The 24,346-nt window shown below is 36.9% G+C and overlaps 1 protein-coding gene across 1 annotated transcript in view; it reads left to right on the top strand.

The window, feature by feature from the left end:
- TMEM117 (transmembrane protein 117) overlaps window positions 1-24,346 on the top strand; it is a 217,208-nt gene that overhangs the window by 126,899 nt on the left and 65,963 nt on the right. The window contains exon 5 of the mRNA XM_054187323.1: window positions 12,997-13,094. Within this exon, the coding sequence (XP_054043298.1) occupies window positions 12,997-13,094 (98 nt within the window). The remainder of the gene's footprint in view (window positions 1-12,996; window positions 13,095-24,346) is intronic.

Raw genomic sequence — 24,346 nt, 5'->3', positions numbered from 1 at the left:
AGAAGATATTAAGACACTGCGATCTAGGCTCTGGAGGGGAGACTTATATTTTCCCAAATTATGATGTTTTCCTCCTTGTGCTAAGAGAGCAAGGCAAAGAACTGGAGCTCAGCCAAATGGTCTACTCAGAAAAGCCAAAATGAGAATGCTCCTGGGTTATGTTAGTATCATAAAGGAAACATATATAAACATAGACAGGATGAATGAAATAAAGGTGGTTTTAAATTGTACATTATAGCTAATTCAAGCACGTAAATATAATCAGCACTCAATTTCCTAAGAACTCTGGGGGGAAAAGCGAATTACTTTTTGTCCAAAAAAAGCTACCAAACACCTGAGCTGGCTGAAGAAAAGGGGTGACTCAACAAAACAATCAGAAGAGAAGGGATGAATGCCATACTAAAACTAGTATTTTCTTTTTTTTTAATTAAAGGCAAAAAGGTCAAAACTTAAGGCAAAATAAGGCAGTCCTGTAACATATTCCCCATGGCATTATGCTAAATGTAAAACAGCCTGCCAGCTTCATTGGACGCTGCTTACCAACATTGTTAGTACAGAATTTTGCAATGACTGGAGAACATTCATTATTGCTTTGTGAAGAAAGAAAGAATTTTAAGATACTGATTATAAACCCTTCAAAAATTATGGAATGAGAAATGACCAAAGCCTAAGTAAGATGTTGAGTAGTCAACTGGTTTTCAACTAAATACCAGCCAGACAATTTTCAACAGAAGGTGCACAATCTTATGCAAAACACTGATTAAAATGCTTAATCAAGTAAGCTGAGATGACAAACAAGACCAGCTGTAGAGCAAAGATTGTACCGTATCAGCTGGGCACACAGTATGGCTTAGCCTTGAGAAATGTCCACATGAGAAGCAATAATTGACCAAAAATTGTTGTTCAAAAGAGAATCTGATAAAAAAATCTGCTTTACACCATGTTGATAAGGCAACACTTTTTAATTTGTAACATATGAACTTTTAAGAAGAATGGCTTTCCCTTTCATGTGCAGTTTGTCTCCTTGAGTTTATGCTCCTTTGTTCTTTTTTAAAGAATATGTTGGTTTTCTCTACAGTGTGTCTTATGAATATGGATAAGGTAAAAGTACGTTTTAATGAGTGACCATTAGCTAACTTTGTATGGCTTTGTGTGTAGACAGTAGATAAAGAATAAACATGTCGAACAAATGGCAAATAACTGTGCAACCATGACCTAATGTTATTTGCTTTCTGCTAAATGATATCAATCCTGCTTCCCCATGGGATGAATGTTTGCAGACAGATAGTGATACATATGAAGCCAGGAAAGAAAACTTGTAAAAATCTTGATTCTTTGTTTATATAAGAGAGACTCAATTTCAAATGAAAGTATAGCATGGGCACAGACTTTATCACGTAGAAGGCGTGATAAGAAGAATAACAACTGTATATTAAGTATTGTGTTCTCAAGTGCGTTTAAAAGTAGAACAAATTTCCTTCCATTCTCTTTGAATGTGCTGTTTGCCCAGTGGTCCTGGCATTCTTCCGCTCCTTATGGAACTAAAGGAACAAAAATACAAATTTCTGCTTATGCTCAGATAACTAAGCATTTTGGTTAAAAACTGCTATTTTCTATAGCCAAGGGGATGTGAGAAAACAGTGTTACTACCAATCATTTCTAGCCATCCTTGACTTCCCAAGCAGCAAAACCAGGTGTCTACTTACTGTCAAATTGACTGTGGAACATCTTTAATCAGAAGTCCAGAAGGAAGTGTAAAATCCTGTCCCTAGAGTTACAGTAGTTTCTCTCAGCTCTCATCTCGCTGTACCTCCTTTTCCAAAATACGCTCTAGCAGCCCAAGTAGTACTTAAGAATTCTTCGCAAACCATTATCCCCTGTGTGTCTTTGATATTCTTCCCAAACAAGGAACAGTATGAAACACTTTCAGTTGTATCTATTAATGTTTAATAACCATCTTTCCCCTTTGGTGTTTATTATACATAAAGATATCAGTATTCTCAGTTGTTAAAAATTGTAATATTGTGTCTTGACTTTGCAGTAGCAGGAATTTTATCTGAAAGCCAAAGTTTGGAGTTTTGTGTGACTATAAGAGTGTCTTATTTCAAGACATCATATTTGGTGAGATGTCTTGGAAAATACAAACCTCAAAACCTGTATGCAAATAAAAGGAAACCTAATTATATTATCTTTCTTAATTTGGTATTTCTGAGCTGAGCCAATCATACCATTTTAAGGAAATAGCAATGTCACTATGCTTGAAACACTAAAGGCTTCCAGTACTATGATTCTTTAATAGAGACAACTTAAGTGATGATCTCAATTTTCTGAATAATTAATCCCAAAATTTCCCTCTTCAGGGAATAGGGATATACTTCATTTTGTGTTCTTCTTTCAGCACTGAGAATGCCTTCAACAGTCCTGATACAGTTTAGGAGTAATCATCATTTCTCTGCTTTCTGGAAAGAGACGGCATTCCTTTTGCGCAATTTTTGATGGGTATTTTTACATCTTAGTTATAATTTGAGGTGTTAAGTAATTGACTGAATGTTCTTAAAGAACACAATCTGACACAAAAAATTGTTGGTTGACTTTGTCAAAGCAAATTATTTGTTATTCAGAATAGCCAGTAATTTTGCAACAGAGTGGAGTTTTTCCTCTGTCGAAGTGTAACCAATACTAACCACCTTCCACCGAGTACCTTCCATGTACACTCTTTATTCTGAAAGTAAGACCAAATTAATTTTTTTTAAAGGGGATTGGACAAAACTGTGACCATGCTTGCACCTCAAGTGCAGAATTGCCCGGGAAATGTGGACAAATAGAGGGATTTATAAATTGGTGATGGATTATGTTCTTAATGTGGTTGTAGCTTCAATATAAAAGGGTAATTAAAAACAATTAATGATGTTGCCCATAAATCTGGCAAAGGACCAGAAGCTGGGCAGAAAATTCTTTTAGTGGTATAATCCCCTGCAGTATGATAAAGAAAATATTGTAAAGAACCATGGGAAGGTTCAGAAGTGCTTCATGAATTCTTGCAGCTTGTTTTCTGTTAACAGTTGTAATTTTCAATTTAGAATTTCTAGGAACTGTAAGAAACTTGCTTTGTGTAGAATTGTTCTCGTTCTGTACTTAGAGTGAAAATATAGTCATATAGTAGCTGTGTTTGCTGTGAGTGCAGAACAGAAAAGGCCATGGAAAGGAAGTTTCAAGTTCCCATTTACTTTTTCTGAAGCTACGGCTTCTCTGTGCCAGTCATTGTAAAGAAGCGAAAGGGTTTGAAACCACTCTGAGCTGTCAGTACATCACAGCTCTGAATCAACTGGAAAAGCAGCACAGTGTCAGCAGCATGGAGATGGATTTTCGTTTAATTAGGCTCTTTGTTCTGGCAAGAGGAAGCAGGCGGGTGTCTCAGCAGAGTGGCCTGTGTGCCGCCCGCACGTCGCTGGGGACCTCCCAGTGTTCAGATAGTTCTCCTGTGGCTTACGTGCCTGGGTGTGAGAGAGTGGTGAAAGGCAGAGGGTAAACATCAGAGCTTGAAATCATATCCTTCATTTTTATTTGAACTGATTAATTCCTTTTTACCAGGTTCTGCATGATGTAGACACCAACAGAGATTTTTGAAAGATGTGCTTATGCTACTTATATTTTCTCTAGTTAATGATCTAGAACACATTGTGTAATGTGAAAACAATTCCCAACAATCAAGTGTTAAAACACACCAATTATACCTCGCATTCACTCAGCCTTCTCCACAAGAAGATGCTTCATCAACAGTGACAAAGTGGAAGATAATTAGAGAAGAAAACAGCAACCCCTCAAATTATTCATAAGTAATATACTACTGTCACAAATTATTGTCACAAATGTTTCTTCTTTTACTCCCTCACCTACCACAGAATCACCCTATGTCCTCACTGTAAGCATTGCCCATACATTTGTTGGGCTTCTGTCATCCATTAGCTCACCAAATGTAATTAAAAAGTATTAGTGGGAAAGGCAGGTGAAAAGGCACCAAGAGGCAGATGTGTTGTCATTGATGAATACTAACTTTTTTCTGAAGAGCAAAAACTTCAAAAAAACAATTGTTGAACAGATACTGATGACCTTCTGGCACATCAAAACAGACAACACACAAGAAGTTGGACTGACAGTTTACAAGTCTAACTGGGAGTCTCTGAGGGCATCATGTTGCAAATGAAAATTATGCCACTGCCCAAGAGTAGTAGTTAATGGCCCATTCAAAAAGCTGTCTGCATCTGTTGCAGCACATGAGTACATGCAAGTCTTACTGAGAAAATTGTTAGATGGATATGTTGAAAGAAGACAGGCCTGAAATTAAATTCAGTCAGTAGAAACCTTTGGCTTGTGAATATATCTTGCATAGGATTCCGTTGTGTCTTGGGAACTGACATTGAACTTTCTTGAAATACATACCTAAGTTGGTAGCATGCTCCACAGCAGGTACTCTGGTAAGCTTCCTCTTTGCTGGACTGTCTTTAGAGACATAAGTACTCCTTGTGGATATATCCAGAACTGTTGGCAATCTAGCCAGAACAGCTCAGCATCTATGTTGTATTAATCCAAATCAAACCAGATTTTTTTGCAGTTTTTCATTGCTGCTGATGGTGACCTTCCTGAGCTCTATGTCCTTTATGAGATCAGTCAATTGAACTTGTTGTCTATGACTTTCCGGCACATTCAGACATCAAAATTTTGCTTAGGTTAAGACAGTCTCAGAGAATGAATCACACCTTAATTACTGTGTGCCACGTTTTGGTGTGTAGTGTCATATATGCTAAAACAGACTCCTGTGTTTCTGTGATGTGACTATACAGCTGGGAGCCTGGAATCTGTACGTTGCTGTAGTTTGGAGGTAAATGGGGAAATGCTCGCATTGCTGCGATATTCCAAGGTATTATGGATCCCATCTTGACTTAAAAACTACTCTTTGCATTTTCCATAAAAATTCTGTTTCAGCATGAGCACATTTCCAACTTTCTGTCCTTTCCATCAAGGTAGCAGAGGCTACTTATACACTAATCACATGCTGGCTCAATTCTTTCTTCATTGCTTTGCTTTGTAGCAAGGTGTACAAGATTCATACGCTGAAAGAAAGGATAAATTGTGAAAGAGTCTGATTCTGTAGCTACAGATGTGGAGTCCTGGAGGCTGATTCTTAGCCCAGGCACTTGGTGTGCCTTTTACCTTAAAATCAACGGATAAAGCCTGTAACAGTGGTTAAACTTAAAGCACTGGTAGGTCTGAAAATGAGCACTCCCATTTGATTGCTTTAAGCAAGAGTCTACTGTGCAAAAGTAAAACAGTACATCTTTGGCACCGTCCCCTCTAGAGCTCTGCATTTTTAATCTCAAAAAGACAGAAACACATCCTGTGGAAACCCGAGTCAAGCACCTAGGCAAGTTCCTCTTTATTTGGTATTTGCACTGCATTAGATCACCCTTTTGTGTGATATGACTTGTCCATTCCCTGCAATCTTTTGCTTGCTCCCCTCTAGGACCTGCCCAAGGAGCTTGCATTCTCTAAGTTTGTTTGTCTGGATCAGCCTGCTGAGGGCAAAAGCCTAATTTTTAGGCATAGGGTGTGTGAATATGGACCTTTGCTTATGACAGCCCTCATCCCTTATGAGCCATCACCTATTTCATTAACTGAGTCAATGACACTTTGATAAGAAACACCAGGAAATGGAGGAAACTAGGTTGGGATTCATGTTACCGGACTTCCGGTGTCAGCAGCGTGAACATCTGTGTTTGAGCAGGTCCTGGTTTAGAGTGAAGAGAAATAGGTACATCTTTACAACAGAACCTATTTTGAAACGAATTGCACCCCAGAAATGCCTTTATTCTTTTCACTGACTATAAAAAGAATCTACATTGATCTAGACGCGTATGGCATACTTGCACCAAACTTGGCATGACTTCCGTCTCTGGCCTTTTACCAAACCCACCAAGCTCCCTAAAATAAGTAAAGCTCTCCTGCCGTGCCAGCCTAAGATGGAACTGAGCTGAATGCCTCAAATAAAAATCATGGAGTGGCTTTATGTCTCATGCTTTCTCTGTAATACATGATATTACCCAGTCCTCTGCTCCTGCATTTGTAACACTAATAAGGAAGCACTAAAGCAAGAAAAAATACCTTCTGAAACGTGGTGCCAATGGTCGCATAAACAGCAAGTGCTTGCCACATGGCAGCTAGTATATTTTGTTGCACATATACAGTGATTTGTGTGCACAGTAGGGACTTGAAACATAGTAGGAAATGAGACGATGTAGCTTAAATTTTTTTCACAGAAACCCTACTTCAGTTGTACAATTGCTCCTGAAGAGTTATTTATATTTGTGAAGTGTCAAGTAATTTCCAGCTAAAAGGAAATTATTCTTTGGTTGGGTTGTTTTTTTTTTTTCCGGTTTAGATGGTGTGTTGGTTTTTTTTTTTTAAAAAAAAATAAATACCAAAAAACCCACCCCAACTCCCCCAAAATTTATTCAGGAATTATTTCTGCAGGTATTGAAATTCAAAGTCTAATTTGCAGAATAACTTGAATAGACCTAAAATAATTGCAGACCAGATTTCTCCCTAACTCACCTTTTGATATTTAAAGAGGTTTTTCACCACAAATTGATTGTGGGCTAGACACTGGCTTTGTAGAGCATTCTGTCCTAACTCAATTTGGAAATTTAAAGGAGGTGCTGTCAGGGGTGACTTTTCTAAAGTTGAGCCTAAAGCATATATATTTTTAGGTGTTCCTGTCTTGCTGTTGAGTTCTTGTCCGTGCATGGATTGTGACTATGGCAGGAACTGCTACGATAATATTCAAAAACCAAATCAAGATCTGCTGGCTAAATGAGAAGTGGCTTTCTGCTTTCTCAGAGGGTGAAGAAATAAATTTGCGTGTCTCAGTAAAGATGGCAATAATTAATATAAACCCTCTCAGTGTTTGTACTAAAGAAGTTCTTTAACTGGTTTTAGTGGAAGTCCAGATGTAAGACAGCGCACGTGAGCAAATGCTGTGGATCAGGGGAATAATAGCTTATAAAAGCAAGAGTCTGGAAACATTTTATTGGTGGGAAATGTGCAAATGCACAAAATAAATAATACTGGGGCTGTTGTGGAAGAAAAAAAAAAGTGAACCATAATGATATTTATCATTCATATTGATCACTGAATTGTGACAGCAAAGTTTTTCAGGATTTACCTATTGTTAAAACAATACGTGTTGGTAAAACAAGAACAATGTGCTGGCTGTGCTAAAATGAGAAAAAAAGAGAGTAGATTGAAGGGGCCATATTTTGTCTCTGTGATTGCTTTTGCTTTGAAAATGAAAATATAAAAAGAATTGCATACAATTAAATTGAAGGAGAAATAACACGAGCTTGATTGTTTTCGGAGTAGGAATGAAACTACGTTAGGAATTTTTGAAAATACAGAAAGCAGACAAAGCTATTTTAAAATCTAGCAGTGTATTTACAACTGGCAATTAATATTTAGCTTGAAAAATATCATCTCCCTTATACATCAGTAAGCCTAAGTACAGATATTTGTTGCATTTGTTTTCAAACATTTACACATTTTGTGTATTCCAAAATGCAGCAGAGTTGATTAAAATAAATTATCAGTTATTTCTGAAGGATCTGTAACAAAGTTTTTGACACTTCTGCTCAACTGCCAAAACAATTTCATAATTAAAGGAGGCATTTCATATTATCATTGTGAAAGCCATGGAAGTGTTGAGGTATGATCCACAGAAGATAGTTTTCTCACAAACATCCAGATGAAAGAAGCATAAAAGCATTTTCCATATAGGTTACTTTTCTGTGTCAAGTGAACAGCTCTGCAGTTTTTAAATATCTCAAAGAAGATTAAGACAAAAAATGGTGGATAGAAACTTTTAATCACTGAATACTAAATGTTTCCGTGGCTTGGTGTATGATTACCATGATGTAGTATAGCACTTAAAGACTGAGGTATGATAAAGAATTGATGTGTAGTTAGTGGGACACCTATATATAGCTCTTACCTAAAAGCATATAACAGCAAAGTGAAGGGAGCGTGTGCACTCAGCGGTATACGTTAGCTCTCACTCACTTAACACTGACTTCAGGAAACATACTTACTTTAACCTGATTTAACCCCACTCTCCAGAAAAAAAAAAAAAAAAAGGCAAAAAGTGTACTTTTCAGAAACACATAAGCAGTGTGGAGTCTTTGCAAAAGGTATCAAAGGGTTCTTTTGATGAGGAATGTTGTGCTGCATGAAACCAAATAACATGCATGCACCTGCCCTGGGAAACTGCCCTCGGACCTGCCCCGACACGGTGGCATCCTTATAATTTCTGAAAAATTTTGGAATTTATGATACTCATTCTTATCAATTAAATTCCTCAGCTGCAGGACTGAAAATAGTGTATCTTGTTTAAAGAGTTTGAGAAGCATGGAAAAGTGCTACTTATGAAATATTTAAAGGTTGAGTTTCAAATTAAATTAATTTAGTGCTGCTTATGAAGAGCTTTATGATTTAAAATAAGATATTTTGAAATTGTAAAATGATAAAAATAGAAAAAATTAACACTTATAATACTTGAGTCATGTAGACAGTGGTAGGTATATGTATTTTGCCAAATGCAGAGTTATTCAGGCTACTCCATTTTCCAGTAATAGCACCATGATGTCTTGTTCTCCTGGCTGAGTAGTTGCGTATGAACAACTTCTTTCTGATATAAGACGTTGGAGTCCTACTGTCCGTTAGACCTTTCACTGCTTACTACTGTATCAAAATAATAGAAAATATTTCAGAGTTCACCGTTTGGTTTGTAGTTCCAGGCTTTTCTTGTGGATCTTGGCTGCTTTCACATTCTGTTAAATTCTGGAGGGCTGCTCTTACCCCGTTTTGGTGATTTAAGTGTGAATAAAGCAATGAAAATCCTCCACTGAGGGTTGGTCTCCACATAATGAATGTTACAGCATGGAATACATCATGTCCTAGAGAGCTTGTCCAGAGTCCGTTTCTCTTTCAAGATACAGTTTCTGCAGTTGCTTATGTGGAGAACTGCTACCATGAAACTATTTGATGTACTTTTATACTCCTAGGTTTCTAAAATGCCATTTGGCAGATGAAAAGTCTTGGCCAGCAGCTCGTGTCGCATTAGTTTTCCAGGAATAATCCATTTGTGCTCTGAAAATGTTCCTGCTAGTGAAGAATTTGGAAGATACTTTGAAGGCATGACCAAAGTTTTAGGTCATTTACTTCCTTTTTTATAAGAAAGTTTCATTTGCAGTTAGCTTATTAACAGAAAAGATACTTAGCCTTACCTGAAACTCCCGCTGCAGCCGTTGCCTCTGCTGGGAAGGGTGCTGTGATGTACAACGAAGCATCATTTGACATGACTGTCTAGGGAGGGGAGATCTAAAGTACGTGCAGAGCATCCTGAGCAATATGCTCAAAGAGCAACTACGTGGAAGGAGTAAGTGATCCTTAAGGTGTCTCACTGCTTCACTTACTATATCTCAGGTATCTTAGGTATCTTACTGTTTCGTTGGGGATTTTTTGAAGATTTTATGATTTCACTTTCTGCACTTGTCCGTGTAAGTTACTTGCTTTGAATATTACTTTGAATTCCAGGTTCTTTCTTCTATGCGATACGACATCATTTTCCAAATTATTGTAGTATATCACATCAAAAGGAGCAATTTAATTTTCCATAACAAAAATGGGAATCATAATATTTTGCTATTAATTTAATGATAGTAATACTCCTTTTTAAAAGCATTATAAGTTATCTTCATAGTTAATGAAAAATGAATAATATGAATAGTTAATAAAGTAATATTTTTATAGGGCAAAGTGAAATTTAAAATTCCATAATATATACAAGGCATACTAATTTTTAATGAAAATATTTTGCTGTGGCATTTGGGTAACTTAAAAAGTGAGACAATGTGTGTTATGCAGTTGTAGTTCTGCATTTTAATACAGTGTAACAATTTCTCTCATGAGATACTAAATAAAATGAAAGAGTATACAGTCATTATATGCAGTGGCCACTCCTTTCTGAATTGAAGCAGTGTAATTAATTGATTAAAGTATATTGCATCTCTTAGTTCAAGAAAAAAAGTACATTACTTAATTACATTGTAAGTGGCTTTCCCTATTTTATCTTGATTATCTAAGATGCACACGTACAGAGAATTACTGAAGTAATTATGTTTTCAAATATAGTCCAGTAAAATAGAGAGAAACGTTTGCTGGCCAGAAATTGCATTGTGAAATACAGAGAGAGAAAAAAATACACACTCATGCATTTCTTTATACTAAGTTGTGCAAATTAAATTAGAATTTGTTTTTATCTTTTTCTAAAAACATCATTCTAACAGCAGCAATGAGTTTTTGATGTTCCTATCTAAAACTTATTTGCAGTATGACAGTGTTGAGTGCTTTTCTTCTGTGAGCTGTTTTCCACAGTGACTGTCCTTGAGCAAACCAGAAAATGAATTTGATTTCTCTAATGCAAAACGTAATTGGGTTTCTCTTTATGGAATGCATCCCTTTAATGACTGTCTCTGCTTCAGCCAATTTAGCTGCAACCGACCTGACATTGATCTGGTGATATGACTTTAAATAAATGCCAAAGCTGGGAGATGAAAGACCAACTGTCTGATATCAGAAAGAACATTTCCGGCCTTGTCTTGCCATTTTCCTCAGAAAATGTCTTCTTCTTCAATGTCATTCTTATGAAACATACTACTATAATAATTGGTCATAGAGCAGCAGATTGCATCCTTCTACCAAATATAATAAGTATTTCTCAGAAAGCGTCTGGAGAAAGTATTTTGAAAATTGAAGAAAACCTCTCAAAGTTCCTGTTCTTCCTTGGCTGTCGTGGTTTCAGCTGGGATATAGTTAACTTTTTTATTAGCAGCTGGTATAGTGCTGTATTTTGGATTTGGGATGAGAAATACTTCTGATAGCACACTGGTGTTTTTAGTTGTTGCTAGGCAATCAGGGCCTTTTCTGCTCCTCACACCGCCCCATCAGCGAGCAGGCTGGAGGGCAAAAGAAGTCGGGAAGGGACGCAGCTGGGACAGCAGACCCCAACTGACCAAAGGGACCGTACCATGTGACGTCATGCTCAGTATATAAAGCTGGGGGAAGAAGGAAGCAGGGGGGACATTCGGAGTGATGGCGTTTGTCTTCCCAAGTAACCATGACGTGTGATGGAGCCCTGCATTCCTGGAGATGGCTGAACACCTGCCTGCTGATGGGAAGCAGTGAATGAATTCCTTGTTTTGTTCTGCTTGTGTGCGTGGCTTTTGCTTTACCCATTAAACCATCTTTATCTCAACCCAGGAGTCTTTTCTCACTTTTACTCTTCTGATTCTCTCCCCCATCCGAACTGGGGGGAGTGAGCGAGCAGCTGTGTGGTTCTGGCGGCTGGCTGGGGTTAAACCACAACACTTGCAAATATTCATTACCATGTAGCCTCTTTCTAAGAAAAAAAGGTGGATTAAATCTTTACAGAGGTCTTGTTCAGCATTAAATATTTATCAAAATATTTATTTAGATAATTGGGATCTTATAAAAAATATCATAGCATGCTGATCTGAGAAAAGATTTACCTACGTAAAACAATTATTAAAGATGGTATTTTGGAGTATAATCTGTTCTTTCTTCAGACTAGGCTTAATTGAATCATAAGATCCTAGGAAGTGTTTTTCTATTTATTTAACATATTCCTTACCCTTTGGATCCTGCCCTTCAGGCTAATATGCTGAGCACTTTTAACCCCAAATGGACTTGGAACCAAAATTTAGAAATTGAATGTAGTTTATATATAGTTTTAATTTAATCATGAGGCATGTGTGTTCTTTTTGATAAACACTATTAATGTTGTTGATTGAAAGTGGTAGCTCACACTCTGGATGGTAAACTGGATTTTTAGAACCCTGTAAATCCAGATAAATGTAGTGCAAAATAAAAACAAGAAAGCCTAATTTCAGTCTGACGTTATTTCCTTCTGAAATCTTATTAAGAGTTATTTTCAGACTAATCAAAACAAGTAGTAATTTTCCACTGTGTACTGATACCAATGACAGATAGTAAGAATTTGTTTTACTTTTCTGTATTTTGAAGCAGGTGCTCATGCCTATTTCCTTTATCTGTTCAATTATTTCTTAATCTTTACATATGGGTAAGTTTTCCACTCTTCTGGATCTTTTGCACAACAGAATTGATGAGTTTGCTGTAATGTAATTTTCGGTGCTTTTTAGTACACTTAACTTGAAGTAAATGGATATGAAAACATAGGTTCCCAAAGGTGGAAGCGCCTGAGGGTTATTCACCTCCCTCATTTAGCTGAAAGTAATTTTTAATACTTTTGTGTACCCAGAAGTACTGCATGCATATGAGTCTCTGGACAGAGAAACAGATGGTCTCTTTAGATAGGAATTATGAAAATGAGAATAAATATTTCATACTTTTTAAATTCCGTGCAAGTTTTAAGGGATTTTCGTGTCTCTAGTCCCAAGTGCGCTTTTCTTACTGATACCAGGAAGTGAGAGGAGACTATAAACAGCATATAGTGCTTAATTCCCAGGCTTGCACTCCCTGGCTGCAGTTCTGATTTCAAGAGTGGAAATTCTGCTGATGTTGCTCTCAGGGAAGTGAGTCCCTTCTCCCAGAATGGAGCAGGAAGCTTTGTAGCCATAGGGTAGTGTAGCTTATGTACTAGTTCTTCTCCTTGTTTTTGGATCTCCACAGGTTTCCTTGTTTCTCAAGGAGTTGCACGCACTTGTAGGGGCATAATATGTAGGCCAATATACTTTATCTTGATTGCAAGATTGCAAGTAACACCTACTGTCTAACTATTAGAACTATCAGAACTGAAGCATACATAAAAGAAAGTGTTCATAAACTCCGTGTCAGTACTTTCTTTGGTGACACCACTTTAACTGTGTATTATTTCTTCTTTCCCTATAGGTCACTGACATGATGCTTCAGGACAAACCTTACCCAGACTGGGGAAAGTCTGCCAGAGCTTTCTGGAAGAAGGGAAACATTAGGATCATTTTGTTCTGGTAGGAAAAGAGTATAAAATCAAATTATTGTAAATGAACCTTTTATAGAACATCCAAAAATATTGTCTTCTAATTGTGGCAGGAAGAGATATAAATGGAATACATGGAAAAAAACAAAACTTGGTGTAACAAAAAATTAAACATTACAAAAGCTGTACCTGAGTGAACAGTTCCTAATCAAGATAGTTCATACAAAAATACAATTATAAAATTGATTTATACTGTTTCTTTTATTATATCTTTGATGCTGTTTATAACTAAGTTGCAAATTTTTTGCGATGTGTGGTAATGTTTAGATGTCCCATTGTCAGACCTTGTAATTAAGGTAAGTGGATAGGATATGTGAGTGTCTTTTTGTGACCTTGAAATTAATTATAGCGCTTCTTTGAATTAACACATGAATGGGATTTCAAATGGTGAGTCAGCCTCAGATTATTAAGAAAAATATTTGAAAATCAATGGGAAAAACTGCAAAGGGTAAGCGTTTATTTTGACCCCAAATGTAGCCTCTTCCAGGTAATTGTAACTGTTAAAACAGAAAATAAATTGTGGCAGGAAAAATGGAATATGGAAAATGTACAGTCTCAGAGGTGGCCTGAAGACCTTATAGCTAAAGATGAAAGAAGCTGCAAAGATTTTTTTCAACAACATCAGAAGCAGAAACCCTCATGAAAATATCATCAGACCTGCTGTTTTTTAAAGAGTAGATTTAGAAGGACTTGTTGCAGACAGTTTGAAAGATTTATTTACATGGATTCTGCTACAGAAAATGCAATGAAATATCTATATTTATAAAGTCGTAAAAAAGAGATGTTATATTAAATTGAGGCAATTAAATGAAATAATAAGAGGAATTTAAAGACTAAAAAGAAAGCAGAATCAGGTGTCTGATTGGCTACAAACAAGGTTTATAAGGAACTGAAGGGGCTGAGCTGGTGCAAATTTTATTATCACTTAATAGCCTATTGAAAAACTGAATGTTAAAATTTGGCTATTGTTTTGGGTTTGGTGCTGTTTTTTCAACAAACTAGAATTATCCTACTGGCCTCTAAGTCTTAGTTCAGTATTAGCTAAATGGATTGAATACATCATCAATAATAGAATTATGAGCAAAACTCTAGATTAAATTTTGCTAAAAGAAGCCAGGGTAGCTTTGCTGAAGGAAAACCTTCTCTGATCTCTTAGAACTCTTTGAACGTGTCATCAAAATAATGGATGAGGAAGAAATGCTTGATCTAATTTATTTGGACTTTCAAAAGGCTTTTGACAAAGTTCTTTGCTGAAGGCAATTAAGAAACCTAGTAAGCCCCATGGAGTGTGCTGAGCATTTAGGGATCATCTCAGAAATGTTCAATGAAAGATATAAATAAAATAATAATTTTCTGCTCTGTTGATAAGACAGAGGAGTCCTGATATTTAATGTTGGAAGTAGTATTCATTATTTGTATACACTATATATATTGGTGACATGACAAAATTTAAAGATGTAGTGAATAATTTGACAGATGCTAGCATGGAAGGGGGATCTTAGAAAGCTAGATGGAAAAATCAACAATTGAAAAGTTTGAGTTATGGAGCAGAGTGGGTGGGGGCTCAAACAGCTCCTTGTCAGCATTGTGGGACGTGCAGAGGAAGATTCTCTCAGTGTGTCGGGGTGGGCAAAAAGGTAAAGCACATGAATGAAAACATCCTCAGACAGGTAACAAGTGGGCTAGCAATGATTCCAGCATCATTTGGTTAAGTCAGCGAAAAGCTCAGGCTAGAACATCATTGATTTTTTTTACCCTTGTCTGAAGAATAGCCATGTCTCAAAGACCGGAAAGGAGATTAATTAAGAGTCAAGGAAAAGCTTAATTACACTAAAAGACTGGAAGAATGGAAAAAAGGGTTAAAAGCAAGGTGATATGATAGGGAGATTTCAAATTTACGTGCCAGAGAGGGAGAACAATAAAACACTATTGAAAGTGCTTCAGTATTGTTGTGAGAGAAGTTTTGACTTCTTGCAATCTGAAATGTTATAAATCCATATTTTCTTTCAAATGTTCACATTAACAAACCCAACCAAAATTTTAAAATGGAGATAAAGTTAAAAATGATGGTTCTTTTCATGCATGATTCTTATACTAAAGATTGTGTTTAATGGGGATTTCAAAACGTAAAAGGTGACATAAATGCTTTTATTTTTAGCTTTAAACAGTGAAGTAAAATAGCCCTGGGCAACAGACTACATTCTGTAGAGACATTATTTAGATAGTGCACATTAGACATCAGTAAGAGTGGACTTTTTTTCCCCCTAATAAGTAGGAAAAACAGAGGGGGGAGTTAAAGTATTGATAATTTTTTGTATGATAGTGTGGGGTAGTTGAATTTCATTTGTTGTTGCTTAAGCAGTGTGATGTGAGCAGCCTCATTTCTGAAATGTCCTAAATGAATCATCCTCAATAGTACGTCCTACACACATCCTGGTATGCCAAAATCCTTTTCTTCAGCACATTTCCTAGTGACACACCTGTTTAGCAGAGATAGTGTAATACAGTGCACTGTATTTTAATTATTCCAAATACGAGGTATGTGATGCAGAGTTTAAAGTGGTTGATGAAACAAAAATTGTAGGTACACACTGGACTTGTTTTTCTGTTAACTTCATTTTTATGTTTGAGTTTACTTTGTAAAATTAGAAAACATCTATAAACATACCAAAGACAGATGGATTGTCATGGGGATGAAGGCACCGTCCACTTGTTTGTAACAGTTGATCATGTGACTGCTTTGTGTTTCTTGTTTGGAAATGTTTTCGGTTCTCCAATACGACTAATTAGGAAAGGTTTTTATTTAGCTTATCATCTCCTGTTTTAAATCATTCCCGGGAAACATCGTCAACAACTGGTTGTTGGTTGCTCCTGAGGATTCTGGCTGCCTTTCGAATGTCTTCACAATATAATTCTTCCATGAACAGCTCAGCTAGCTCAAAAATGTCCATTAGCAATTTGTTTTTGTCTAGCCCATCACTAAGGAGTTCATTGAAGTGCTGTCTACTGTTTTTTACAGTGGTGGGTTGAGGGTTTTTTGATAGAAAGGTCTCCATTTTTGTTGTTTCCAGCTCTGCTAATTGGCTACTTCCACCATCCAGAGGCCCCTTTGTATAATGCTGTTGCGGCCTGTGTTACATTGCATAGGCATGCAGTGCAAATACAAACACACTTTCTTCCAGATTTAAGAAAGCATATCACCAAGACGGCTTTTAGAAAGCAATGACGTATCTGGAAGCCCGGTGGAATTACTGGGATGGTGCAGACTTGTTTGTGGGTTACAAAAGAAAGATACCCACAGGGACTTAAATATCCGCACCATCTGGCAGTCAGATGAGGCTGTGGTAGAGAGACAACTGCCTCCAGTGCTCTGTGGTTACTGTCACTATTGCAAAGTTACAAGCACGAATGGAAATAGGCTGATTTATATTTTTGGCTATGTTGATAATTTGGCTGTTTTAGGAGAGACAAATTATACATGACATGTGAGGATTGGCATTTGAAAGGAAAAAAGGTTGTTAAATTAGGCCAAATACAGATCTTGGACAAGACTAATGACGAGCCAATAGCAGTAGCTAGTGATAAGTTAAATAAATAGGACAGTTTAGAACAGTAGCTATTTTTAATGCTGGATATTAGAGGAAGCGGAGAGAGAAGTACAATGTGAGAAGACTGGCTATTTCGCAAATAATTTTTTTCTTCCCCTGTAACACTGAGTAAGTCCAACCTGTACTAAAAGTCTCTTTTGTTGAGACAAAAGGAAGACAAATAAATACATTAAAAATTAAATACAACAGGAAGAGAATAATGTTAAGAGAGTTCATGAAAAATTTCTTAAAACAAATCTAGTAAGTGGTTATGGGATGTCTGTTTTTGTAGTATTTATAGTATTTTTCCAAGTGAACAAACCTGTGCAATATTGAACTTTCTAGATGGTACCCCGAGGTTTGCTGAGAGCATTATGCTCTTACACATCTGCACAGGAGCGAGCTCTCACAAGGAGTACGTACAGGTGACATTGCTAAAGGCAGTGCATACTAATGCCCCAGTATGTGCTCAGGTTATATAGTTGTTGCCCATATTAACATACAGGTCTCTGACACCAAGGCCGGTGGTTAACCTCTGCCTAGTTTGTGCCTGAGATGACACAATCTCCCGTTATAATGTCTTCCGCAGTGGACCGCCACATCCAGTGAGGAATCAAGCGTGGTAGTTACGAGTACAATCCCCAGGACATCATCTGTGCGTGTAGTTTGGTTAGTAGAGACAAGACCCGAAAACTCTCTCTTGACAAACTGTTCCAATATTAATTGTCCACAAAACTTTCCTAATGGAGGATGGGGAGAATTATAATGAGCAAGACATAAAGAGTTCTTCATGTGAACTTTTAGCTATGGGGAAAAAGAGAACACCAACAAAAAGAAACAAGATTACTAGAAGAGAAGAGCTTCTGAGGTCTGTGTAACTAGGAAAGAGAAAATTTATATTCAAAGGTAGATTATCAAAATGGGGGAGTGTAGCGATAACAGTGGATTGTGCAGCTGAATATTGATTACAGACAGGGCGACAGAATAATATATACAAGCTGAACGTTTGAATATGCAAGCAGCAGACTGGAATCCATTTCCGTGCTGTCCCTGGCTAGACATTCATTGTATATGTACACAATGATCAGTCTTCGTTGGTACAATAATGTGTCTTTGACATGGGAGTCTTGTCTGAAATAATACAAAGCACATACCAACACGGGGAAGAAATAAAGTAATAAGGAGAATTGTAAATTTGTGATTCACTATGTTTGCTGTGTTTGACCTTACAAACTAAATAATCTTCTTTTAGGATGTATTCCATAAGCTCTCTCTAGCTTTCTTTAATAAAAAACAAAACTACGCATGCTCAGAAATGTGTGTTAGTAATCACAGTACTTTGATTCAGCAAGTTGGTAATATAGGTTTAAAAGCTTTTATTCAAATTAATTGTTCAGAGTTGCTACAGAGTACTAATTCATGTACATATGTCATATTTATAGAGGATGTGTTAAGGATGGGTTTGTGTAAGATTCTTAATTGGACAATATTTTGTACCCTGGAAGCAGAGGAAGCTTCCTTATGAGATAGATAGCCACGTCTCCCACACAGAAATAAACCATAGTTTCTTTAGCAGATTTTCTACTATGCACCTATTTGAGTGTTTGGTTTGATAAGTTATATTTCCATATTCTATGCTTTCATAGTCAAGATGATAAATGCATACTGGACATTTATGTTCTTTTCACATATATGAATGTCATTCACACATTTGTTACGAAAGACAGCTTCTTCAAACATCCATTCTTTTCATTATAGGCTGCACTGAGAAAAACTAATTAGACATTATAGCTTTTACAAACTAAATTATATATTAACCCAAGCAAAACCAACCTTTCATTAAGTTTGAGTAAAGGTTTTTGTGATGCAGTCACACAAATACAACTGCATGAAACAACAAAATAATTATATATATAATATACATGCGTATAGATACACATACATTATTCTCTCCCTATTTTGGAGGTTTTTTAAGTTCATCCATTCATTCTTTCATATTTTGATATTTTGCCTTGGGATAAGATACTGACTACGGAACTGAAATCTGGAATCATCTAGAAGGAGTGGCAGATTTCCTGGTAAATAGTATAAATAGTGTAAATAGTATAGACAGTATAAATAGCCTAAATATAAAGAACAGAAAAATATTTGACAATATTATTGCTTCTAGTAAATCTTTGATTCTCATAACTTCCATTTGGAATCTGGGTAAGGAAGACAATAAATAAATTCCTTACTATTTCCTTTTTTTGTCTCAATACAAAATATTCACTAAGGTACTCCATAGAGGATTTACACTGAGTAATCTGACTACTAATGTGGGCAGACATTGTTAAATATATTCTGAGAGTATAAAACTGTCCATGAATAGTAATTGTTTCATTTAGTCTGGTAGTCAAGAAGTAACAGATGATTACCATTTGTCAAGAGATGACTAAAATGTTTTTGATAGCATTTATTTAATTTCTGTGCTGGGTATTACTGGTAAACTATGCTGTAAGATTGCAGTTAATTAACATGAAAAAATGTTGAAAATAAATGATCATAATCCGGACCACTGGACTTTCTTTCCTAGAAATGGTAGTTGTTTAAGGTTTCTACCTGTTTTTAGTTTTCATTTAAACATCCAATACTATATTACCTGAAAATACAGTATTAACTAAAATATTTGTTCAGAAGTTTTTTGTTCAAACCTAAGTTTGATCCCGTACAAACTCTCTCGTTCATGTCTTAAGGAATATTTTTCCGTTTTGATAGCAAAGTGCTTTTACACTGTCTAGTATGGAAAACTAGGAGTGGTGAAGTCTCACCAGAACGGTTCAAGCTTGACAACCACATGAGTGAGGCCCATTTTGGGGACCTCTTTCTCTGCTGCCTTCCCCCAGCTCCTCAGTGCATGAAGACCACAGTGTCAGTAATTCAGTCTCCCATCAATTTGGTCTCCCCAGCAAGCACTTGTTTTCAGCTGGAAATGTTACTCAGTCCTCTAAGATGCTTCTGCCTCCCCGTTGATTTGCACTACAGGCAGTAACTCCAACCCCTGGCTGAACACATCTGGGAAGTGCAGTCGGTCTGTGGGCCACCCATGTGGCCACAGGGAGGATGTTATTCGAGGACTAGTAATGCACTGCAAGAGAGGTAGATGCTTTGCATGACATTACTTATATATGAGCAGAGAGAACATATCCATATGTGAGGGAGCGCGTGTGAAAGTCTCCCATCTGTCTCACCTATCAAGGAAGAAATTCGTATCTTGCCTCTGCCAGTCTGTATTTGGAAAGGCTGCATCATGCATTTCTCCCACTCTATTTGTGATAGGAAGAATGGTGAGACAAATCATTCCTCATCCCACTTTTCTTCTCAGAAGGAAAAGCGTTCGAGGGAGACAAAATCAAGCTTAGGGAGCTTTGAGATCTCAGATTTTTAAAAAATACTATTATTGTGAGATCACTTTAGCCTGATCAGGTTTGTTATTTGTCTTGCTCAAGTTACTTAAAATGGTCCCATCCTATTTATTTTTTTCTGATGGAGACTCCTACAGATCAAACAAAAACATATGTTCTTTCTTATGTGGGTTGGCAGAGAGGGAGAGTGACCGTATCGTGGTAGCTTTCCTCTCACCCACGTGCACATCCACATCCACACCCACAACCACACACTTGGGGCAGCGATAGAGGGGAGGGAGCTCCTAACACCCCTGCACAAACACCATTGCCCTGGGAAGTTCTAGTGTGGAAGCATTTCATGTCCTGGGTGGTAAAAAAAGATTCATAGACGAACATGGCTGAAAGATAGTTATATTGAAGAGAGAAAAGGATCGCCCATTAGCTACAGTGGGGTTCAGGATTGGACCCGTAGACTTGAGTTTCACTTTTGATTTGTCTTTAAATTCTTTGAGTACAGTCCTGAGTCTTTCTTTAAATCCTGTAGTACATATGTATTTTACAGCATATCTTTTCAGTTCCTCAGCCTGTTTAAGCTTTTTGAGTTATACTTGGTATCTACTTGGAATTCAATAGCTGATAGCCTGTTAGAAAAAGAGGCTGGTTTTATTCCTACATAATTGCTAGATGCCTAAGTATAGCCCCCGTAATTGGATGGATATGGCAACCCATCTTCACCTCTTTTAAAAAGTACGTTTTATTCTATCCCTGTTAGTGAGCAAGAGATACATCACGAACAGTTACTAAAAATATTTTATCCAATGTGTAGCTTTAATAAAACTTCTTAAAGTGCAGTGTCTGCAATGTTTCAGTAATAACAGTCCTTCCAAATGAAAATACTTTTACATTCTATGACAAAAACTGGAAAGCTCAAATTCTTAGACAAAAATTTTCCTTAGCAGGTTTCAAAAGTTCTTTTCTTTGAAATAGGCAGCTGCAATCCTCAGTTCAGGCACAGAGCCAGTGTAGAAGGGATGTTGCAGCAAGTCCTCTTTTAGCACCTTCTCTCCGCTTTCCACAGAGTTTTTGCTGAGCAGGAGACACCTCTGCCTCCACTCAGGCCCCAGGAAAGATTTTCCAGAAGCACAGAATAACTGATGTGGTTGCTTGTTCTGTCGGTGCCCTCTTTCTGCTTAAGTGCTTTCCCTTCCTTCCTCTTCCACGGTATAAATCCATGTGTTATTAGCAAAAACATCTTTTTCTATCTTTAGCATTTACAGCTAGCCTAGACCTCAATCTAGGTCCACTGTAAAAGCAGGATGAGTATAGCTGTCAGATAATATGCATTATGTGATCATGTAGGCAGAAAAAATGCTGAAAGTGAAATTATAGCAATATATAATTGGATAATTGTGACAGCCACCCCAAGATAGAAGTTCCAAGTATGGCAATTAGATCAGCATGCACACTGTGGACTGTTACTCAACGGCAGAAGGATACATTTCAGATTATCGAGGCAGAAATTCATTGCCTTGCATGCTTGCATGAGTGTGCAGAGGCCTGGCAAAATCATAGCCCAAAAAGTGGTCAATTTGACTTGAACTCAAGTCTCTTTGGGGAAGCTTTAAAGAATCCATCACGCAAAGACGTGCTGCATGGAGAAGATGCTGCCTCAGCCAGTGCTTTTGTGCAAGATGTGAACTCTGAAAGCCCACAGAGTTCCATGGAGATCAGAAAATAAGTGCTTCAGCTGCTCGTGCTCACAGGCAGAGTTCGTAGACTTTGTCATGGCCAGATTCCAAAAATCAATTCAGTTTTGTAAAATAAATGTGATGATTAAAGCAATTAGATTATTTCCCTTCCTGGAATGCTGGAGTACTTTTTTAAAATTGTATTTCTTTGTAATGGCACGTTTAAATTTGTGCCTTAGAACTTGCTGATGTACTTAGCTGAACTCCTGACTCATCATCTTTCTCATATTCCCATATTTCCCATAAATACTGAGTATTTACACATTCTGGACTGGAAAGCCCATAGGAATACACAGAACTACAAACTTTGTTTATCATGGCGAAGACTGCAAGAAATTCTGATCATTTCAAGTGTTCTTTGGCTTTCAGATCCTCAGGAAGGAGCCATTCTGAAACTGAGTTGTGCCCAGGGAAAATCAGTTTGGAAACTGTCTGGTTTTAGGGTCTGCGGATTTCACGTGTAACTAACTGGAAGCACCAGTGCAGGGAAGCTGGTCCACGGATGTCAACAGGATTGTTCAACAGTGGGGACTGAGAACGCTCTCCCTGGGGACACGTTGGATGAGCTCTAAGTCTTCCACTGGTTTCAGGAGGATGTAGCAGTTGCCATCCATTGAGCACCTGATTTTAAAAGTTTTATTCCTGTTGATTTTCTGATAGTCCTTGATGACATGACTTCTGCTGTGCCTTGAGCATCAACAGAATTTTGCAAATAGAATTTACCAAAACTATCTCAACTGTATCAACCCATTCTGCTGGTGCAAACAGGCAAATAGACTAATGGTGGTTCCAGTAAAATCACTGGTTAAGGTCCAAACTGCTGCACGGGACTCGAAAGTGGCTGTGCTGATGCTGAGTTACTTTCTAACTGGTGATGCTTTAAAAGAAGGAAAAAAATAGCTTGTTACATCGAAATTCAGTTGGATTTGGGCTGACTTATTTAGTTATTTAGGGCTAACAAAAAAAGGATGAGGCTCTGTCTTGGACAATGACTGGTGGAGCAGGTGCTTATTTTATTATTATTATTAATAATAATAATAATATCGTCGTTGTTGTTGTTGTTGTTATTGTTATTGTCATTTAAATGCTGCCATAAACCATCCCCTGTCCCATTTTGTCCCCTTCATATTATTATACCTCATGGCCACTATCAGAATAGAGCCATTTCAATAAAAATGAAAACTTAATTAAAACTAATGTTTCAAGATGTGCTTAACACAACTATAAATATGAATGTACATATGATTAATTTGTCTTTGTATAAAACCTCCATTTAGATGTAAGGAGCATTTCTTTTGTTTCTTACTTGCTTTTCTACTTTAAAAAAATCAGTAGGGTTGTAAAATTAAAAGGATTTGCTGACAGCTATCTTAATTAAGACACTCAACTTTAAAATATCTTTTTTAGGCTGGATAACATAATGAGAATATTGTGACTATATTTTTACTTCAAATAATTGTGTGTTGTCTGTCTGTAATTGTGAAAGAAAAAGCAGCGGGTAAGACAAAGGGTAGATTAAATTGTCAATAAAATCACAACAAAAGGTTGTTAACAAAAGGTGCCCTGCAGGGTACTTGGTTTCGTAACGTATGTTTTGATACTTTAGCATCTTTTCTGGGGTTTTTTTTTAACAACACACAAAAAAATCACGTTAGCAGTTAAATCCTTACAATAACATATACCAGTTAAATTCCAGACCATGTATATTTGAGGTACATTCTCTAGCAGGAAGTTATCGTGATGAACATAGTTAGTACTGACGAATCAAAGTTAAGAGCTTCAATAAACAGAGTGTAAACGAAGATACTGTTAATACAGCACTAAATGTTTTCCATCTTTTCAGATACTTTTCCTACTGAAATGAATGATCTTTTCCTTGAAGAAAAAACACCTTGACTGCAGTTTACTGTTGTTTGCTTTGTATTACTGATTGCGTTGGTACGTTGGTGAGCACAGTGCTGCTCCTCATGCAGACAAAGAGTAAATCTTTCTGGATTTCAATGGAAAGGTCATCCGCCCTTTTTGTCTGTGATGGCTGAAGGGGTAAGGCAAAGTCAGTGTGACAACAGCTGGAAAAAAATCTATTCAGCCTTGAGAAAGGCCCATATTTTTGGAAGCTTTATTCTTCATACTGTAGTTCACTGCTTCCCCATTTCTTTTTTACACACCCTACAAGAATCCACTAGTTCTGCCATAGAGTAATTTGAATTTAATTTCATTAAGTACAGAGTATCTTACAATTGTGAAGGTAGAGGACAAAGGCCAAGAAATTGTCAAAATATTACATTAAAATGGAGGAGGTTTTCATTTCAGTTTCATGACTTGCTATGACAGTTTTACTTTATTCAAAGATATGCTGAAAATAAAAAGAAGAAGATATTTCTTATTTTAAAGATACTACATACTGCTTTCTTCCAGTGCTGCACAAACGTTCTCTTTGAGGTTGTGTGACTGTGTTAGCTCCAGTGCAAGCTCATGGGCCTTTCTGCTTTTTCATACATT

The sequence above is a fragment of the Rissa tridactyla genome, chromosome 1, assembly GCF_028500815.1.
Source record: "Rissa tridactyla isolate bRisTri1 chromosome 1, bRisTri1.patW.cur.20221130, whole genome shotgun sequence".
NCBI lineage: Eukaryota > Metazoa > Chordata > Aves > Charadriiformes > Laridae > Rissa > Rissa tridactyla.
The sequence above is the reverse complement of the archived record's forward strand: the minus strand, read 5'-3'. Positions and strand labels throughout refer to the sequence as shown.